The following is a 22,424-nucleotide window of genomic DNA, read 5'->3' as shown; positions in this document are numbered from 1 at the left end:
CACAGATCCACAGATGAGTGAACAGTAATCAGAGATCTATCTCTCTCTCTCTCTCATACACATGCACACAGTCACACACACAGTCACACACACACACACACACACACACACACACACACACACACACACACACACACACACACACACACACAGTCACACACACACACACACACACACACACACACACACACACACACACACACACACACACACACACACCACATAAAATGGCAGCCCCAGTCTGTTAAAATGAGGAGTTGTACGGCTCCTAAAATTATAGCTACTTTTTGTTCATATTTACATATGTCTACATCTTTTAAATATAGATATAATTATCTAAGACAATAGTCCACTGGGTTACAGTAAGAATGAGCACCATGACGGCAACACTGGCGAGTTCCTCGCTGCTTAGGGCCGGGGGTCAGCCGGGCAGCACTATGCAGGGCTGGGCTGTGCCAGGCCGGGTCAGCTGCTTAGTAATACGGAGGAGTCCATCTTTGGCCGTTGTACTTCTGTTCCCCACAACTGGAAACAGAAAAGATATAGTAGTGTCAGTACTTTATGAAGTAGATATCTCTAAAAAGGACTTTTGTACTACATATTGATGTACTGAAGTAGCTGAAAACTCACCTCAGCTAGCCCATCTGCCATGGTTGCTCTCAGCTGCCTCAAACTCCAAATCTTGGAGCTCCATGGCCTCCACCTTGACTCCCCTGGCCCCTATCTGGGTGTCCAGTGGCACATGTGGGTCCTGGAAAGCAGGCTCCGGCACCTCTCGCCCTGATGGCCCGTAACTGTCTGTTGCAGTGTATCCTGGGTAAGTGGAAGCGTGGGGGCTGTGGTTGGACAAGGGGGTCGGGTGAACTGCGACAGTGACGGAGGCTGAAGCTGTTACCGTGGTGATGGGTTGGCAATACGGGGTGGGGTTTGGGTGGTGGTGTGGGAGGTGGTGAATAGGTTGTGGGTTGTGGGAAGAGCGGGCTCTGTGGCCTGCAGAGTGTTCTCTATGGCCATGTGAGCCATAATGGCCCCCAGCCTCAGTAGCAGTTTCAAAAGCGTCCATGCGCGGGCGGGCTGGAGGTGGGGCCTGCCAGTGCAGCTGGCTTTTGGGGTCCCTGCTGCTGTTGCGCTGCGTAGTCCCCAGCTGGGGTCCAGAATCACAACCCTGAGAGGAGAGAGACTGAAGAGCAATATAATAAGATATTTATTTTTATAATGTGAGGAACCATAGAAAATCTGCTATTAGAAAATCATACAAGCAACAAAATGGGGGATATGTTCTTACTGAAGACACAGTATAGGCCGGAGGGTTAGGCTGTCTGGCTGAGCGCCTATGCCCTGATCCTGCTCTCCTTTCATCCTCTGGCCTGGCTACTCTGCTCCTGCTGGTCTGGAGGTGGTACTGCTGCTCCTCTGCTCGAGTTGGTCCTCTGCGTGAGGGCAGGTTGTAGTTCTGCAGTTCCTGGCTTATACCAGACACTGTGGTGTTGGAGCTGTATTCCGAGTCAGACGAGTCTGAAGCTGCACCAGAGGTGGTGGTGGGCGCAGTGGTGTGGTGAGGACGGACTGAGAAGTGGACCACGTGAGGAGGGGCCTCTGGGGATGGGGTGGGTAACCGGCTACGACCATCGACTGGTGATACCTGAGAGGAGACAAGAGAGAAGGTGAAGAGGCAGTAGTAAGAAACTCATCAGCTTAGGAAAAACAGTTGAAGAAGCCCCTGTAAGAGCAAGTAAAAAATCTCTTTGAGTCAACAAAATACCACTTTTTATAGTTAACTTAGATTCCATTTTCTTGGAATTGTATTTTTGAGCCCTTACTTCTGGATAGGGTCCAAAGTATGACAGTAATACTGGGAGAAGGACCAATCCATTCAGGACTCCAAGAACTGTGAGGATGGCCAACACAGCAAAGAAATACCTGCAATAAAACACGCACAAACAAAACAGTTCAGTGTGAGGAATAGCTTAACTAAATGCACCATGTAAGGATGAAACACACTACATGCAAAACATTAAATTTTCTTTTGGCTGCCTATGTGATACAACATGAAAACATTTAGTAAAAATATAAGATATAGCAAACAAATTGTGTGATTTCATGATGGGAACAAAAAACCAGAGTTGCTCAGACCGGCACAGACAGACAAGAAGGGAAACAAAGGACGCAAATGAACAACGAGAATACCTGTACAAACCACAAAGGTTTAGACGTGGGGAGACATGTGCAAAATCAACCATCACACATGCCCAAAATAATACTTCCACAAAGACACTCTTTAAACACACACATATACATGAACCCCCCACAGACAGGCAGGCATGCACTGTGGTTTTGAGTAGCAAAACAGAAATGTACCTTGTGTGTTTCTAAGTCCTGCCAAAGAGGGTTAGTCTTAAAGAAGCCACAGAGAGAAAAGAAAGGGGAAGCATAATTAGCCAGGGCTGGTTAATTCAAAGGCACAGGAGTAAAAAAAAAAAAAAAAAAAAAAGAAGGGGAGGTTATTGGGGGCGAGGGTACTCTCTCTTGGGTGTGCGGTGTATAAGCAAACATGGGGAAAACAAAGCAATGAGGAATGTGAAGGGAGGCGGGGGAGGGGTAAGGGAGGGTAAAAAGGGGGAGGAGAGGAGAGGTGGGTGAGGGGAACGTTGGGGGGTGGGGGGCACAAGAGGACAGGGGCCTCTCTCTCTCTTCTCCAGCTCTAAAAAAGAGAGAGGGAGAAGCAAACAAATGAAGTGAAGGGTATAGAATTTAAACAATTTAGTCCAAGAAGAAGAGAAGGGGACCCTCAGAGCGCCACCCCTCCCTGGCCTCTCTCCCTCTCTTTTATTTCTTTTTCTCTCCTCTCTGCCTCACTTTTCTCTCCCTTCTTTCCGGCTAAGCCCCTGTGAAATTCCCGGCCACTCCACAATCCCCTCCGTCTAATTAAATCTCCAATGTATCAGGTAAAACCCCCCAATCTCCACCCTAAACCCCCCTCCCTCTCCAATCCACCTCCCTTCATTAGGGAAGGCTTTCCTCTTCACTTGGTTCTCCAGGAAACTCTCAGGTTATCAGGGACACATTGATGAATCATGAACCTCTTTGCTTATTATGAGGCGGCTGTGGCTCAGGAGGCAGAGCAGGTTGTCCACTAACCAGGGACAACCTGGTCTGTGGTTCAATCCCCGGCTCCACCAATCCGAACATCTATGTCTTCTGACACTGAACCCCAAATTGCCACCAATGTATCATAGGTGAGTGTGGCAGTAGTGTAAAGTGCTTTGAGTGGTCGATAAGAGTAGTGCTATATAAGCGCAGTCCATTTACCATTGGCTGGACTCTTGATTGTGTGTGTAAGTGTGGGCCAATTTAGGTGTAGATGCTTGCAGGTGGGCCTCAGAATAAATTCACATTCGTAACTAATCTGTGTCTGTGTCAGTCTACCACTGGTCCTTGTCTACCCAGCATGGGTGGCCTCACTTCCCATGTGGAACCAACAACGGCGAGACCATCTAGAGTTATTTTTTAGCATTACTGTTGCATGAACATTGATGTGATCTGAGAAGGATTTCATGCTGTGAGTGACTGTGTTAAGCCGGTAGTGCATTGGGTAGACGGAGGGACGATCACAAGATGAATTAATTCCAGGATACTTTAAAAAGAATGCATCCTGTAAATCAAGTCTTTTGTCGTTTTCCACTTTAATTAACTCAAAAAGACCAATGCACATTATAACAATGCATATGGTAATTGCAAGGCAAATATTAGTCTTCATAGGTACCTGTGCTTTTGCACCTTTCAGGTAAATGGAGAAGTATAGAAAGCACCTGACCACAATGTGGGTGTACTTAGCAACTTTCAGGTGACACACACACACGCATACGCACACGCACCGCACACGCACACGCACACGCACACGCACACATATCAGAACTGTTTCTGTAAGTGGAACAAAAATATTTGTGTCATCATTATGGTTACAATTTCACCAGGATGGGTAAACGCCACGTCACCTTAGGACACACATATGCACATACATGCACACGTGCACGTGCGCAGCCCACATACCAGGCTGAGTGCCCTGCTAGGCTGTTTAGAATGAAAACATTCACAGGGCTGACGGGGAAAGTCGGGGAAACATTTCTTTCGGCACAAGCAGAAAAATACGAGCAGAGCCTGTTGTTTTTGCACCGTCTTGGGGCGCTGCTTTGTTTGCTCAGACAACAGCAGAACCTTTAAATGGCGACCCGGGACTGAGCCAGAAACCAGAGCACACCACTGGAGGTGAGGAGAGAAGGTCTATAGGCCTCCCTGTTTGTGTGTGTACAGTATGTGTGTCTGTTTGTATGTCTCTCTCTTGAATGTGTATCTGTGTGTGCTCTCACTGGCAGGCACGCCATCATTGACCCCCATGATTACAAGGTCAGTGAGCAGGCTGGTGTGTGTATGTGTGTGTGTGTGTGCGTATATGAGGGGGACTATGTCTGATCGTGTGGTTGTGCATGCATGAGAGACCTGTGCACATGACAGAGTTTGTATGCTTGCAGATCACATGGCCTTCTGTGCTCCCTTTTCTTAAAGGAGCAGGTCAAACAAATTATATGGCTACCTCATCTAGCCGCTACCAAGAATGTGTGCATATGTAGCCACATAAAACCATAACATTTTAAATTATTCACTGAGCTCAGTGGAAACTTTTCATAATACTCCAGGTTTGAGAATGTACAGAAGCATTCATTTTCCTCCCTTGTATGGCGACTGGCTGCTACCTTTCTTTCTGATTTTTACGAGAGCGCACACACACAAAAGGAGCCACCGAAGCAGAGCCCCCACAGTGTGTCGGCTTTAATTTCCACTTCTCCTGTCTTTCACAAACTGCCCTCGTGCCCCCCACCCTGTTACTCCTTCACATGCTTATAAATGTCTACCGAGGGCAGTTAAACTAGCTGAAGGAGATTACAAAAGCCAGAGGACTTTCCTGTTCTTGCTGGCTCTTTTTCTCTCTCCCCCTCACTTTGCTTCCCTCTGCTTCTTCGTCTACTCCCTCCTAGCCCTCCGCCTCTTTCTCCTGACCTTCAACCCTCCATCCTTTCCCTGGTTTCCCCTAAAATGTCAGGCATGAGAGACATTAAGGGGGAGAAGAGGAGGATGAAAGAAAAGACGCAAGAGGAGAGGAGGGTGGAGAAAGATAAAGGCCTTGTTTATGAAGTTTCTTTGAGATCAAGTCCCGAGAAATGGACAAAAAAAAAAAAAAAACAGGTATGTCAATGATAGCTGGAAAAAGCATGAGGTTTACAGAGAGAGGGTCTGTAATGGAGATGCGGGTGGAAGACAAGAAGGAGATAGAGGGAGGGAACAGAGGAGAAGAGCAGCCTTCATGCATGATTTGTGTCTCAGGTAGATTCCTGTGTGACATACAGGTTGAGGCATGGTCTCAACTGTCTACTAACGCCACATAGACGCCATACAATAACCTTTGTAAGTGCAATCCTGTGTCGGCTACATGAATGCAGCATTTTCCTTTGAGGTTTGATTTGTACTCACCTGACGATGAAGTCGAACTCAGAGCCTGCAAGCATTAGGACACCTAATAAGGTGGAAAAGGCTCCATCGAGCACTGGAGCAAACATGTGCTCCAATGCCAGCACTGCCCGCTTGTGACGATCCCCTATGGCAGTCAGAAACGCCTACAAAAAACACACACAAACGAATTTTATATCTCATTATCATGGGGTTCACAGTTTCAAAACCCTTCAAAGAAAAACCCCTATCCAAACTTCTATTTTGTAATTACTGACATTATTGAGGACATTAGCATTCTCATTGGTAAACTGTATTATAGTATTTAAGATCAGAAATGAATTGATATTAGCTATACATTGACACAGAATATTATATTCATTTTTTTTTTGTGTCAGTGTGTATGCCTACCAGGGCCACATGGACGGTGAACTCCACTCCAATGCCCACAGAGGCGATGAGAATCACCACAGGGACGGCACTCAGCTTGATTCCCATCAGCCCCATGAAGCCAAACAGCTCCACAGTCATGAGAGACAGCACTAACACCTGAAGGGAAAGGTGGAATTTCTGTTAGAAAGGAAGGTTGCTGATAAATCTATATGAAAAGGGATTTTATACGTTTCATCAAACACAGGACAAGACAGAAAGGATCATGCTGAATGGGGCCATATGCCGGACAGAAAATTCAAAAAAAATTATGTTTGTGTACTTAATCATCCAATAGCTTTAGTTTGAACCATGTTTTTAAGGATAAATACCCATATTTCTCACAAGTCGTTGATCTGTATAAATCATTCTTTACAAGCATTTTATGTTCCTGAACATCTCTGTCTTCTTCTGGATAAAATAAAATGGTTCCCAGTGGTTTCTGCAGACTTCAGATTTCATGTCACAAATCTGTTTTTCTTTTCTGTGTGGTAAATTGGTAAGAAAATGCCAGTCAATCTAGTGTTATAACGCACTTTTCCCAGGTAACAGAGCTGGAAAGCATACGGAAGCATATTGGATGAAATTACCATAAATGGAAATCTTCTACGTTTTTGTTTTATAATAAATAAACTATTATTCACTGCATGTGCTGTGTGAATTTACAGCTGATCCTGACTTGGAATGTACACAAAACAGATAGGGGGTAGTAATACATGAGGATCATATGTGTCTTCTAGATGTGTTAAGAAGTATACATACATGTGGGTGAAATGTGTGTGTGTGTGTGTGTGTGTGTGTGTGTGTGTGTGTGTGTGTGTGTGTGTGTGTGTGTGTGCATAGGTTTCAGAGTAGAGCAGGACAGGAGCTGGGAGTAAATGCCATTATCAGCTGACAGGTGTCAGGTTACATGGGGCCCAAATCCTTTGAAGAGGGTTTAGGTGGGCACGGGAGGGAGCTGCGTGTATATGTATGTGTGTGGGTAAATATACAAGTGAGCAAGCACAGATTGTGCATGTGTCCACGATGGGGTATCTGTATGTGGGTGTTTGTGTTTCTATGGCTCTGTTTACACTTTATACTCAAGGGCATTTTAGGTGATCTGATCACAAGTGGAAAGATATACTGAGAAAAACATTTGGTCTTGATCCCATTCAGAGACTTTCAGGGAATGATGCAAATAGACTTGACTATTTTAGTCTTTGAAGATCTTAGCAGACCTAGTACTTACATCCACCTATCATGTGATAGACAACTTGGGCAAAATTTTGAAGTATGTACCTGGATTTTTATTCTTTTGGTTTAGTTTTCCCACAGATAACATGAAATGTCAATCAAGAAGATGGACAGGAAGCAAAATCAGATCACAAGTTATCACTCTAGAGAACAGGTCACACTCATCAGAATAAGACCCACTCTGATGCTAAGTGTGAGCAGCAATCGATATCAAGTGGATTAGAAACAATCTGTGTAAATCTAAACACAAGATACAAGGTTTAAACAAGGCCTCTGTCTACATCGTTAAGATGAATTTCAGGGCAAATAGCTGAGAGGGTTTGAGTGGACTTAAGGTTGAGGGTTTGACATTGTGGGGCTGGCGGTGGTCTGGTCCTGGACAGACCAAATGGTTAAACTTGACGCCTCTCCATAACATGCCTTTTGATCTTGCTAGTAAAGCCTGAAGGATGAACATGAGGTCCCCTCCTCCTCTGTTTAAGGGCTCGGGTGGCCTGGCCACTGCCTGTCATAAAAATACAACCCACCAGAGAGAAAAACCAGAGCACTCTGTGTATGTGTTTCTGTGTGAATTATGTACCTGTGTGTTTACACGTCCATACTGTATGTGTGCAAGTGTATACATGTCTGTGCATGTACTCATAGTGTGTGCCTGTGCGTTTGCCTGTGTACTTCAATGTGTGTTTGTGTGTGTCCTTGGAAACTTGTGACAGGAGGGAGAGTGGAGGAGTGTGGAGGATGGAAGTAAGATCAAACTTTTTATAGGTTTAGAGTGGGAGCAAGTTGCCCGAGCAACTTTGTGTCCTTTCCCATTTATTTCAGTGTTGGTGTCTGAGAGTATTGGACTAGACTAAACAGACTGGGCCTAAAAAAACAGCATAAGATAAACACTGGTGACTGGGGCTACAATAACATACAGCAGCCCCTTCTCCTTTCCGACTATCTCCTCTCTGAGATGCCTTCTGGACCAGACATAAAATTTAGGAATGAAAGGGAGAGCAGGAAAAGTACTTTTTAATAACTTTTAATTTTAACGTTGGAGTTTCTTTCTCCCATTATTAAGGAGTCGGCCTGTTTGTAAAATATTTCATTAATCTATCAAATGAGCAAGATGTTACCCTTATCAAAATTAGGTAACAAAGAGTGAGCAGGTAAATAATATATGTCAATAACATCTGCTGCAGTTTATGGATATATGCCTGTTTCTCTGCCCATTGTCAACCACATCTGTGTAGTATTGTGTCTGCTGTTTGCTCGTTTTATCCAACACTCACTATGATGCCGGCGGTCCACGGGTTGAGCAGGAAGAGGGCACAGACCAGAAAGGTACAGGCGAGCACGACACTGATGGACAGCAGGAGCCAGTGGCGCAAACTAACGTACTGTTCCCAGAACAGGAAAGGGTAGCCATTGGGGTAGGAGGGCAGGCCTTGACGGCTGTAGTTGCTGCAGATAGCCCTCACGCTCTCGATGGCCTCCACGAACTGCGGCGTCTCCCGGAGCCCATTGAGGTAGAAGGGGAACTGTGCGTATTCGATGGGCTCGGCAGCCGGGACTAGATGGAGAGACAATGAAAAGAAAGGTCAATTTGTAGGAGGTAAAAATATATAAACTTGATATTAATTTAACTGTAATCAACACATCATTTTTATTAGGCCCCATGCAGAAATTGATGAGGATTTTTCACTTTGGAAGGGGAAGCCGCACAGCCTTGCAAGATGATGAAATTTCAATTCAGAGAAACTCATTACTGAGGAACATTAAGGAAGTAATAAGTCAAATCAACAATTGCAACGGTGACATCTGCAGATGATAACTGTCTATCCTTATTAACTAGCATTAGTGTCTGATCATTTAGTGTATCTGCAGAAATAATTTTGGACTCTTCAGCCAAACCACCAATATCAAGGCTTTCCATCTATAATCCAACTTTGTTCCAAGAGTAGCTACATCTGTGGGCAAGTGTGTGAGTGTGTGTGGCGGGGGTGGGCAGAGCAGTGTGAAACAGAGCTCCATTGACTCAAACCCAGCCGGTCTTTGGCCCAGCCAGGCTAATGAGGGCCTATAAGTTCCAGACACAGCAGAGTGTCAGAGCTAACGTTGATTCACAGTAATTACAATGTCAGAATCATCACCATTACCACACCCTAAAGTTAGCACTGCCACATAAAGCATAATAAAGATGCATAAACACGCATACCTGCCTGTCATTCTGCTATGAAGTCATCTTTGGTGCTAACAAAACAGTGTGTTCATTCAGATTTTTGCTTGCAGTGTAATTAATAACACATTTTCTGAATGTGGCAGATTGAAACACTGACTCTGAAACTAAAAATCGTACCTACCTATCTACCAATATATCTGTCTCTCTCTCTCTCTCTCTTCATCTATCCATCTATCTTATCCATCCTTTTTCTTATAAAAACACCTTTTGGTCTGTCTGGTGTTGGTGGGAGTGTGTATGTTCCGCGGTGCCGGCAGGGTCAGACAGGAGCACTTGCTAACATACTTTGGCTCATTATAATGTCAACTATAAATTTCCATAAGGACACAAGATGGCTTTCAGCCAACACCAATCTGCTCCGGGGGGCTCCCGCACAGCCAAGCACTTCACACTGCTTATCTAATCATATTCCCCCCTGTAAAGGACTTCCTGCTTGTTATCCAATTGTGCCTCCCACCCAAACCCGGGCTCTGCTTGGTATCCAATCATTTTCGTCCCCCCGTGGAGCACTTCCTGACTTGTACCAAATCACAGGCTAGAATCAAACAACAACATGACTGTACTTTTTTTTATGTGAGTTACAGTCTGTGTGTGTGGTAGGGAAACGAGAACAGGGTGTGTGTAGTGTTTGGGGTCAGTGAGTTTTAATAATGTTTGTGTGTGTATGTGTGTGTATGTATAATGCTAGGGCCCCATGGTAGCCAGGATTATGGCATTCACCACAGGCACCATTAGAAGAACCACAGTGAGCTGTGTCTTGGTCCTTAGCCCTGCAACCTGATCTCACACATACACAAGCGCACACACACTGCAGTGGTACAGTAAAGTCTACTACCTCTCTTAAAGCTAAGAGGCAGACAAGGAGCAATAACTCAAACCACAAGAGGTAAACATTGCTCATATGTAGCAGCCGTCTTCTGGAACTTGGAACTTGAAAAAAGTCCAATGAGCCCCACAAAATTTAGGCTTAAAATTTCAGTAAGCAGTTAATAAATGCAACTTATTAAGCTGTACCCTTTAGCAGGTATGAACTTCAACATTTCAAATTTCTGCAATGCTTCATTTGTTGGAGCTAATGACATTATAATTGAAATTTCCTTCCTTGTGTGAAAAATTCTGTTCCATTACACTCTAAGGCATCCTGTTTGAAATTGTATTATATTTTTTGACCATATGGCACGCTGACTTACTGCTGAGGCGGGTCTCGGGCATGGAGTCGGTACGATCGTGGAGCCACTCTGGAGGGTGTGGGCGAATGTTGGCCTGCGAGGCAGCGTACGCCACAGGATCATTGCTGACCCAGGCGGTTAGGTAGATATAGAAAGCCCCGGGGTTGATGATCCCATCTGCATCCACAAGCCTCTGACGAGTCAACTACAAATAGAAGAGAGGAGATGAATTAATTATGGTACCATAACTATTAATGTAGACAATTTAGTTCTGCTTTGTTGTATTCTCTTAAAACACACACTCACACACATACTTGCATACATTTTAGAGGGTTAAATTAGGCCCTTCACATTTATATTGAGCTAAGCCAAATCATGAAATTTGTAAATGGAATAATAAGCGAGTGGAAAAAGTGCAGTTGAGGTAAAATTAAAGAAAGGTGGAGCTTGCATAGAAAATCATATTGCGGCCTTCAAGTATACATTGGACACGAAAAGGTATTGTGGAAATAAGACGTATCAAAACATTCTACAGGTGAGCTGACCACAGACATGCTTATTTATACACATGCATGAGTGCGAGAGAACGGAGCAGCTTTCAAAATAAGAGTCAAATATTAGTCCCTCTCTCTTTCCAACCAAAGAAAAATCAACAAGTCAAACACTGGTCGCCTTTCTGAAAATTCCCGTACTTCTCATCACAGCTTCCCAGAATTATCATGCCACATTAAAACATGGAAAATGCTGAATCGGCTTCTCCCTTTACATACAGTAGATATTGGCTGGCCAACCTCAGGCCCAATGTCCTGACCGCTCTGAATACATTTCTGATGGAGGCCCTGCAGTGCTTTTCTGTCAAGAAGCAGCTGCTGCTGACGAATGTGCTACCATGTCCTCTTAATTCTAAATGTAACAGTATGTTGATATTTCACATGTGAGACAAGAAATCATTTGACATTTTGCAATGTCAGTCAGTTGGTCTGTCCACCACTTAGGTCCACACTGAAATATCCCAGCAACTATTGGATAGATTGCCATGAAATTTTGTATAGACATTCAAGTTACCATCAGCATGAAGTGCAATAACTTTGCAAATATTTATACTTTTCATTTACTGCCATCAGGTTAAAATTTAAATTTGTCTATGTTTCAATATGTAAGCATGTTAGCATGCTGATGTTAGCATTTAGTTTAAAGCACTACTGTGCTGAAGTACAGCCTCACAGAGCTGCTAGCATGGCGTAGACTCTTGTTTATGCTCACAAACCCAAAATTGAAAACACCAACAGTCATTCCCAAAATAACATAACCTCACTGATACCAAAATCCTTTTTCAGAACTATATTCACACCATCAGTATTGCTTAACTTGAATTTCCTTACTCTATAATCCCTCTCAGACCAAACCCATGTTTCTTGCAGATTGTTCCCAAGCTCTGTTTGACTCATTGTCTGTGATGGCTATGGTCAGTATGTCAACAAGAATGGCTGTCTCGCTCAGGGCAGTTACTTTCACCCTCCCATATGGAAGCAGAGGAGTGCAGCTTAGCATTTCTACCTCCTTAGAAGTAAAACCATTACAGCACACCGCTCTGTCACTCTCCCTTCTAGGAACCATAAATCCCTTCTTCACAGAGGCAGGGAGTGTTTTGGGGGTGAAGCTGGACTCACGGGGTTATGTAGATGAAGAAAAGAATAGGGTTTTTTTGCGATGGGGGGAGTAGGGAGAGAAAAATTGCTTGAGTTAGCGTAACAATAAAAAAATTGGCTGGAGTCCCTGAGCGCATCTGTGTGCAGTTAACCTGGTTGTTAACACTGAAGGAAATGCCACCCAGCAAATGGAGTAGAGCTATAAAAATAACACAACATCTGTACAAATGCTGCTCACACTTGCTTCTCCTGACCCCTACGGGTACCCAGAATGCCCGGCGCCACAGACCAACCTGAACCCTGAGAAGAAAAGAGCCCTTGATAGTGTTAGTGTGGCCTTCCTTAGCACTTTCAAGCTTTTCAACTCTGCCTCTTCTCCATACCCACCTCCTATATTCACTCTCCTAATCTGTATCTTTCTATTGCCTTACTTTAAAACACACACACACACACACACACACACACACACACACACACACACACACACACACACACACACACACACACACACACACACACACACACACACACACACAGGCCTTGAGGAAGAATGGTCACCCAGCGAAGAGAGAAATGTTAACAGTCACAGATCAAAGGCAGAACACCTCTGCATGGATCCATGGAGTGGCATATCAAAATAAAACATCTAGCTTTGCAATTTTCCAGGGTTGCAAAGATCTGTTCCTCATTTGGAGGCACAAAAAACAGCTACTGATGTAGGTGCACACACAACAGAAAAAAGCAGAACACACATTCAAAATATACAAATGCACACATAGAGCAGCCACAAAGAAACCACGTGTTTCAGCTCCCTTCATTCAAAGGGGACACAGCAGTGGAGCACGGAGGGAGGGAGAGGGAGGGAGGAAGAGACAGACAGAGAGAGCAAGAGTTGTAGTGTGAGCAGGAGTTAGTGAGGGAGAGTTAGAGCGAGAGAGGGGGAAAGAGAGAGAGCCAGATTCCAGAGGATCTGGATTGAATTTAACAGCGGGATACGCAACAACTGTATGTCTTCAAGCTGTCACGGGAAGCCCAGGCAGCTCTGCTGGCGGCCCCCATGCCTCATGGCAAATGCATTTCCCTCACGGGCACAGGAAGTGATGTCACAGGGCCGCACACCAGGCCTGCCTTTGCTTCCTGTCAGCTAGTGGAAGGGGTGGGAAGAGTAGTGTGCCACTGCAATGGAGCTCAATGGGTAGGAGAAAAATGTAAGAGGGGGCTTTTGTACACTCTGCAGACATGAACGACATTCAAGACTCAAATACGAATTCTAAATATAAATTAACTCACAACATAGTGGAGCTTTATGTCAAAGTTGATTATCTTTGGGAAGATGACCTCAGTGTTGAAAAGGACATGGTTTGTTTTGTGTTTGGGGTTGTAAAAATCCTGGCAAAGAATTTTGTTTTGATATTTCTGCAGTTCTTTATCTTCTGTTTTTGCTGTTTCCTGCCAAAGAATGCAGCTATGCATCCATGTGTGTTTTTTGGTGGTGGTACCAAATTAAAAACAGCATGCGATGCCCTGTTGAATCTGAGCAAGTTTCCCCAGCCCCACGAACATAATCTTTTTTTCTCATTTCCTCTTCACTCTTTGTCATTATCAACTTGTTGGCATCTTTCCGTTGACATAGAGGAGACTTGATTAGATCTTCCACTAAGTTCCTTTCTGGACCTCCTTCTGAGACATCAGCTGCTCACTAGCTTGACTTGTGTCATTGTTGGATGTCAAACACTTCTCCAGTGCCAAACTGGAGAAAGGGCTCACTTCAACAGCTGAACTGGAGTTTGTCAGGTGATTAAGATAACTACCTCTTTTGTATAATCACTTACTTCCTTTCTCTTCAGCTGAGGTGCAATGACAAGAACTTTACCAATGTCTGTGCAGACAGAACTTTTTGGAAACACAACGTCATGGACTTCTCTGCCAAATCTGGGTGCTTTTCTACCTCAGAAGTCATGCGCTACACTCAGACCACTGGGCAGCAAGATGCTGTAGCCCCTCTACCAAACTAGAGTGCACAGACTTCCAAGCCCCAGTGAGCAAATAATACAAGCAACACCTTTTCAGGCAATTTTTGTATATGTATTGAAAAAGTTTTTTGTAACATACCATATAACACATTAATGATGGCGTGGATTATTCAATTGAGCGGAGGGAAGAGAGGGACCTTTTCCTTTTCGTTTGTGGGTGATTTTTATTTTAACTTAAAGCCCTTTAAAACTTTCGCCATACAACAAATTGTTTTTGTGAAAACAGCTGTCACATCATTTTCAGTGGGCCCTGATGTTTAAATGCAGCAACTGACCATTTCTCTGACACGCTAGTAAAGCTCAAAAGTTCAGTTCATTCAGCTATTTTGAGGCCAACCAGCTCAATTCATCATTTATCAAAATTTGAGGATTCTACTTATTCTTTCCAATGGGGCTTCAGAATCCAGGCAAATTATTTATAGACTTATTAGGGCTTGCAGGAATTTCTTTGTTGTGCTGCAATTTCTTTCACATCCAAACTTCACAACTGTGGCTGGAATCAATGACAAGTGTCAGAGCGAAAGGTTTGATGCTAAGGAGAGTCACTGCAAAGGCTCGGCATATTTGTGCATCACACACACAGAGAACAAATGGTTTAAATGAAGAGTTAATAGGTTTTTCAGAGGCAGACTCCAGGCCCAGTGAGAGCTTTAAATTCCTGGGCTCAGTAGAGTCATCACAGACAGACGATGAAGACAGACAAAGCATAGAGAGACAGAGAAAAGGACAAATACAAAGAGACAGTTTTTAAGCTTGGTGTGGCTCTTCCTGCCCCAATGACATATAACAAACAGATAAACTGTAATAGGGATGTCACGATACCAGAATTTTGGTAATCAGTACCAAATGCCACTAAAATTCTATGATTCTTGATACCAAATTTGATACCACAGCAAAACATTGAAAACAACTGATGCTGCTGCACAGACAATGTGCTAAGTCACGCACATTAACATTTCAGGATGGGAACATTTTGATGACATGTTGCTAAGACAAAGGTTACAATTGAAACTCACTCATGCTGAATTCTGCGTACAGATCGGGACTCCCGTCTTTGAGGTGCTTACATAAGTTTCTAACTTTCATTCAAAATGCTCTTCGTCACTGTTTGGATACTGGGTTTGGGTTGTCTATTACTTGTCCACGATGATCCCACTCAAAGGCAAAATATCCCCATACACAAGTCTTGGTGTGTTTTTGCCACAAGTCGTGGTAGACCTGTTGCTGCACCTGTACTTCTCACCGCCATTCCACACGCTACTGTTATTGTTAATGTTTCTGCCTTCCTTTTTCTTCTTCCCTTTACATTTGACGCCAGTCTAGAACACTTGTAGGGGTATTATGTCAGTCGTGGAAGAATCACACCTCCAGTACCTAGGACATCTATGGTACCTTTGGTACCTACAGTATTGTAGGTACTGTACAGTTCAGTATAGTACCTACAGTACTGTAGAAAAACAAGTACCGTCACGTTTTCAAAATTTTGACATCAACTTGGTACCAAATTATCAGTTCTTGTGACATCCCTATACTGTACATGCATATATACAGTACACAGCTTTGACACTGGTGTCAGTATCTCTCAAGTCTATCCTCAGATTACAGTCCAGTCTGTGTACACTTTCTCCTATCTTAACTTTGAATCACTGTTAATCGTGGGGATAACTGGCATGAGTTTAAATCCGGAACAAACCTGATTGAGATTGAAGGGCCTTTCTCTGCGTCCTGTCTGCACCAAAAGCTTGTACGCCAGGACGCCATCATCAGAGCCATTCCTGTAGTTGTTGAGGGTGATGCGGCCAGCCTCCCAGTCTTTGTCAAATGCCTGCTGGAGACCTGCAGGAAAACCACAACAATACAGACTGGTTAGATGTGGATGTCTGAAAAGGTTATATGCCCTGTTATCTTCATTCCTCCTCCGCAACACATTTACAAAGCCCAGTTCACAAGAAAATACAACACATAACAACTCAGCATAGTACAAGAGAACATAACACAACACTGCAACCTAACTCTTACCCTATAATAAGCGTGATTGATGAATATGATAACCCGGTTCCAGTCTCAACCACCAAACAAGATTTCAAAAGCCTAAAACGGGCTGCTTTTGATTCAAAGCAATCATTAGGGAATATATCAGCAACATGTGTCTCCTTCTCTATACTACTCTGTAATCCAAACGTGTATCACTCCTTCCTCTTGTCTCTCCCCCAAGCCCCATGCTATGGTCCGTCTGTGGGAGATGTTTTTGGTCTTGTTGCTTGGCCTGTCTGGCTCCAATTTGTCCCACCATTGCAGAGAGCAGTATCAGACACATTTGTCTCTCTCTCTCTCTCTCTCTCTCTCTCTCTCACCCACACACTCTTTGCATGGTTCCCAGCTGGCTCACACACAGACTCAAACAATCTGTTTTATCGTTAGGGGTAAGTCAATGAGTGGAAATGAACCCATGCTTGGACTGGGCTGACATGTGGAAGATAATATTCTTGTTAAGTGGCACTATTCTTGTTCAGTGGTGTGGTGCTTGTTATATACCAAAATATTTCAGGTTTTTGATTAAAAAATGTTAATATAAAATGACAAAAAAGTAGCACAAGCAACACTAGTCTAAGTTGGATGAGTGTATTTGCGTGCCACTGTACAATGCCAGCATTATCTGCAACTATTTCCACTTCCAAAGGCTCTAACATACTCTATATTGCCTAAGCCTAAATATAAAAATATGGCCTTGCACTTCACCCTCCTCCATCAACTCCACACAAGTGACTTTAATCAGCTACTTCCAGTATCCATTTTGCAATCCCACCTACTTCTGAACTCCTGCCCAGCATCTTGTTTCTTGCAGACTTGTGTCAAAACATAGAAGAAAATTCTGATATCAAAACTGTTTCAGAAGAAAGTAAATTATTCACATGCCTGAACTATTCTGAAAAAGTGATATAAAATTAGATATTAATAACAAAATATTGACATTTTATTGTCAATCATGACAAAGAGGTTGTGACCAAATCCAATTTAATTCTGGTTGGGGTGGTAATTACATATAAAGTTAAATTTTACCTTGTAGCCAGTCCCTGAAGTAGTGAAGCCACATGCGAGGCAGCTGTCCATTGTCCTCCTTCAACACGTAACGAACAGTGTGGAACCTCTGATGGAGCTGGTGCAGCAGCGGCTGGTTCTGGGCATAATCAGCCCGCTGCGTCACCACATACATGTTGTAGAAGGAGAAGAACTTGAACTGGGCACCGATGAAGTCGTACTCGCTGGTCTCTCTGGGTACGATGTCTGTCAACTCCAGGCCATCCCTCACCTGGGTGGTCCCGTATAAACTGACTCCCAGTAGGCAGAGGAACAGCCCGATTACAACCACCTGGAAACAGAAGGATGGAAGATGGAACTTCAACCTCAATCGATTAATCAGTTCACTACATACAGTAGAGTGATGGCAGGACAGTATCAACTTGCACTAATTACTGCTTAAACCATATTCATATTCATATTTTCATATTCTGAAAGAGAGCAAAAATATGGATAACATGCATAATCTAAAGGTGTATTTTAGCAACGTATTCCAAAAGATGCACTGGAGGAATTGTTCACAAAACTCGCCAAAACAAAGAAAGTGCAAAATTAAAATAGCATGGAGCAAGTCTAGCTCCTAACAATCTGGCTAAATTGTCTGCCTGTTTACAGCCTGTCTGATCATCTGACCACTTGCGTTTCTTGCCCCATCAGACTTCCACTGGAGTAAAGTTGCCATGATACCCAAAAAAATAAGAAAATTGGACCACGTCTTAAAAATACTGATTTTGCCTTTAAGTCATTCAGCAATAAGGCGAGTATTGGATTAAAGCATCAGAGAAGTGCATGAAGCAATTTGGTAATATGAAGAAACACTTGACAGTATGATGAAAAGGCACATTTTCTAATAATGTCAAGCACAGGTCACCACATGATTTCAGTTCTGGAAGGTTTACAAAGGGGAGGCCACCCACTAGACTGAGGTCAGACTGTGTGAGTGTGTGTGTCTGTGTGTGTGTGTGTGTGTGTGTGTGTGTGTGTGTGTGTGTGTGTGTGTGTGTGTGTGTGTGTGTGTGTGTGTGAGTTTGTATGTGACTCAGATAGGACTTGACTACAACTCCACCCCAGATTTTCTCCTACTACTTTATTTGTTCTGGTGACTAACTCTCCTATTTAATTATCACCATGGTGAGTCAGCACAAACACACTCTTAGCTCATACAGAAGCTTTTGAATCCCTTTCTCCATCTCTCTTTTCTACAAACACACACACAGAAACACACGGAGAAACTAAACCTAACCTTGGTGGTGGGCTGCAGGAGGAACGGAGCGTAGTGCTTCTCAGCAAAAGAAGCCAGGGTCCAACGGGAGCAAGGAGGCTCAAGGCAGCGCAGGCCCAGCGAGGCTTCTCCGAACTGGGATAAGAGGTCCCGTGTGGAGCTGTTGTTCTCTGGGCTCTGGCCAGTTGATGAGGCTGCATCGCCCTGAGGAACTGAGCTAGCACTTGAAGTTGGGGCAACAGGCGGAGGTGCAGGATGATGATTGGAAAACGGAGCAGAACCTCTAGATCCCCCGTTACTTCGGCTCCCACTGTTGTTGTTGTTGAGATTGCCGTGATTGCTGCTGCTGCTGCTTCTGCTACGGTTGGTGTTGCTGCTGTAATAGTCGTTGTTAGGGTTGCTCCTAGTCGGAGCTGGATTGATGGGCTGCACAGAGATCTGGGATCTGGGCTCAGCTGTGGTGTAGAAGGCCTGAGTTCGGGGGTCATACTCTGTCCTGAGTTGCACCGTGGACTGCATGGTGATTTCGGTCTGCTGGGCAAAGCCATGGCTGCTGTAGGAGGGAGGGGGGCTGCTGTAGCTTGGGGGAGGAGTGCGATATGAGGGAGGAGGGGTGCGATAGGATGGGGGAGGGCTGTAGCGACTCCCGTCTGCCCCATCCAGGTACACCTGAGGCTCGATCTGGATCACACGATTGGCACATGGGCTGAAGAGATAAAGAAAGTGGAAAAACGTCAGAACATGGACTGGTGTGGAAGAAAATATATGAAGACTAAACAGTGGGAAATTTTAACACATACATGATCAGATTTCGTGAAATGGTTAATAACTTTCAAGGTTATGGTTAAAGTCTCTGCAAAATAATGTATTAGTATTTAAGATGAACTGCATTAAATTCGTTAAAAATCCTCAGCACTATCAGCCCTATGTTACTGTTGGTATTCTTTTTTTCTCTGCCAGCAGCGTGAAATATAGAGCTGAGACCCAGCAAGGGAATTTAATAGTGTGTGTGCACATCTGTAAAATCGCTGTGGTACCAAACATGCCCAGACTGGCAGGAAGACTGGTAAAGTTTAATAAAGACTGTGACAGATAGTCACAATCAATCAACCAAGCAGGCAGACAGAAACATACAACAGTAATTAGATTTTGACAGAGAGGGATTAAGGTGAAGATATAGCTGTGTTTTAAAAGTTATTAATTGTCAGAGAGGAGAACAGAGGAAACATAAAAAGGGACAATGAATGAGCAGAAAAGAAATAACTTTGATCAGAAATTAAAGAACTTGTTTGTGTATGCCTGTATGTGTGTGCACACCTGTAGAAACAGCAGAAAATGTCAAAACGCCTGTCTTCTCGTCGGTAGAGGTCCATGCTGAGGATGGCGGGGAAGATAAGCAGTACCATGGCAAAGTTAAAGACCACAACCACTGCAGCCTGCATGAAACATAGAGAACATCATGTTATTTTATGGAAAAAGTGGCTTTCATCAAAGAAAAGGATTGGGCTGTCGATTGATTTTTAGTCATTTTTATACAATTGAAAAGTGATGGAGGAGACAGAGTAGGTGACAGAACGTACGGAAAGTTCTGGTGGGATAAAGTCTACAGCAACTGCAGCTTCAAAAAGGTGGTTACATAAGAATAAAATCCACCAGAAGCAAAAAAGTAAAAACAGAACATTTTTTCAACACAAAACCTCAAATGGTAAGGTAAAAATGTAATGGAATGTAATGAAAGGTATATCTCATGTAATGTTCCTGCATCTCCTCCCCTGCACTAGTTCAAAATTGCAAAATGATTGTGAGGATATTGTATGGCCTCAAAGAATTATTGTCTCTTAAGACAAAGACTGGGAAATCTTAAATATACCTTAAAATAACACAAACTGAATAAGATGGCTTCAAGGAAAAATTGCCTTTAGACACATTTTCAATTCCTTTCAAGACAAAAACCCTGAGTATGCAAAGAAAAAGTGAGGCATGTGTGTGTGTGTGTGTGTGTGTGTGTGTGTGTGTGTGTGTGTGTGTGTGTGTGTGTGTGTGTGTGTGTGTGTGTGTGTGTGTGTGTGTGTGTGTGTGTGTGTCTGTGTGTGTCTGTGTGTGTGTAAAATAGAAGCCAGTACAGTGTTGTGGTTAAGTATTTGAAGGTGGTGCACTGGAACAGAGGGTGGGGGTTGGGGTTAGGTTGGGGCCCTGCCCAGAGTAAAATCTGGATTTTGCGTAGTTGCCAGACCACTACACACACAAACACACACACTCATACACAGACACACACATACACACAATATCCCGTGTGTGTGCCAGACCACCCAAGAAGTTGGAGGCCCGCAGGGCCTGAGGTGATGAGCAGGCGTTACGGCTGTAAAGACAACACACACCCCTTACACACATGCACGCACGCACGCACGCACACACGCACGCCCACGCGCACACACGCACGCACGCACAAAAATGTACATATACACATGTATCTGCTGCCAGTTTAAAAAAACTGTACAGCCTCCTACTTAAACCACACCTTAACACCAACCAGACACACACACTCACACATCCTCGCCCTCCCTCATTCCACAGCTCACTACTCAGTCAACAAAAGAGAGAAATAATGTGAGATAAAAGAGAGATAATGTTAGAAAAAAACCTCTGTAAGTAGAGTAGAACAATTAATTCTCAATTGGCCCACTCATGTCCAGACAGATACAGTATGACTCCACTCACACACACACAGACAGACACACATGCACATAGCAACCGCTAGCTGACCCCTGAGTGGGGAGATTTATCATCGCATCTGTCCTCCGTGCATGAATGTGTGTATTCCTGTGTATGTTTTTGCAGTGTTATCTGGACAAGATTCCAGTTTTTTTTTTTGTTCGTACTGATGGAGGGAAGCTAGAGACATAACGGAGGAAAGAGAGAGAGAGAGATGAAACAACGGAGGAGTCGACAACAGGAAGTTTTTAATGGTGATAAAGAGACACGCACACACTAACACATATCTCTTCCCTGATACAAGACTGGGAGATGAGTACCATTAGTTGCAGTTGTGATGTGTGTGCGTATAATTCCGTGCTCCATAATAAAAGATCAGCATGATCGTCTACTTTATTGCAAGTCTGCCCTCCACCAGTCACAAAACCAGGAGTAAAGTATGCTTGCTATGTGCATGTGTGTGTGTTACGCATGTGTGTGTACCTGTCTCTAAGCATCTGTATTTGCGTGCATGTGTGTTTATAAAACGAGGCTGCATGGATAAGACCCACGGGGTAAATGGATCATGTTTGACAGACTTGCTGTACTAAAGCCATCTATCCACACATGCTAATATTGTACTCTCTGTGGTGACATCTTGCCTCAGTCTTTGTGTGTATATATATGTGTCTGTGTCTGTGTGTGTGTGTGTGTATGTATGAGAGAAAGAGTGGGGGGGGGGGGCTAAAACGCCAATGCAAAAAGATTTTGCACTTTAGCTGCTGGTAGCTGACAAACTGTGCAAGCTTTCAATGTTTTTCCGAGAAGATTATTAGCAAAATCTTGACTTTCCCCACCGCTATATATACAGTATCCAGGGATCCCGCTGGTGCCCTCTTCTTCTGCACAAGGCTACCGCCGCCCCTCCCCCCAGCCGGGTGAAGCCTACTGTACATCTACACCTACTTTCTATTTACTATTATTGCACCAACAAATGACAAGACCGTGTTACACCATATGCTGTGCACAAACCAAGGAGTCAGAAAAAAATCTAACCTGTTAAAAAGGCATAACACAGTTTAAGTAAAGCTTTGGACAAATAGCACATAGAATGTTATATGATACCCAACAACAGACACTGGATCCAAAATAGTGACAACAGGCTGCTGTTATAGGCCAATATGATTGGTC

At 43.8% G+C, this 22,424-nt stretch overlaps 1 protein-coding gene across 2 annotated transcripts in view; it reads right to left on the bottom strand.

Moving 5' to 3' along the window:
• Positions 1-202: 202 nt before the first annotated feature.
• The window catches only part of ptch1 (patched 1), a 53,564-nt gene continuing 31,342 nt past the window's right edge, over positions 203-22,424 (bottom strand). For both annotated transcript variants that reach the window (XM_040156314.1, XM_040156313.1), the window contains exons 13-24: positions 19,860-19,978; positions 18,564-19,248; positions 17,303-17,612; positions 15,936-16,078; positions 10,582-10,765; positions 8,442-8,722; positions 5,914-6,051; positions 5,527-5,669; positions 1,821-1,920; positions 1,286-1,642; positions 631-1,180; positions 203-525 (exon numbers count right to left, since the gene is read on the bottom strand). In XM_040156314.1, coding sequence (XP_040012248.1) covers positions 632-1,180; positions 1,286-1,642; positions 1,821-1,920; positions 5,527-5,669; positions 5,914-6,051; positions 8,442-8,722; positions 10,582-10,765; positions 15,936-16,078; positions 17,303-17,612; positions 18,564-19,248; positions 19,860-19,978 — 3,009 coding nt within the window. In that variant the 3' untranslated portion in view covers positions 203-525; position 631. The remainder of the gene's footprint in view (positions 526-630; positions 1,181-1,285; positions 1,643-1,820; positions 1,921-5,526; positions 5,670-5,913; positions 6,052-8,441; positions 8,723-10,581; positions 10,766-15,935; positions 16,079-17,302; positions 17,613-18,563; positions 19,249-19,859; positions 19,979-22,424) is intronic.

The sequence above is a fragment of the Xiphias gladius genome, chromosome 19, assembly GCF_016859285.1.
Source record: "Xiphias gladius isolate SHS-SW01 ecotype Sanya breed wild chromosome 19, ASM1685928v1, whole genome shotgun sequence".
Lineage (NCBI taxonomy): Eukaryota > Metazoa > Chordata > Actinopteri > Istiophoriformes > Xiphiidae > Xiphias > Xiphias gladius.
This window is presented reverse-complemented; position numbering and strand designations above follow the sequence as displayed.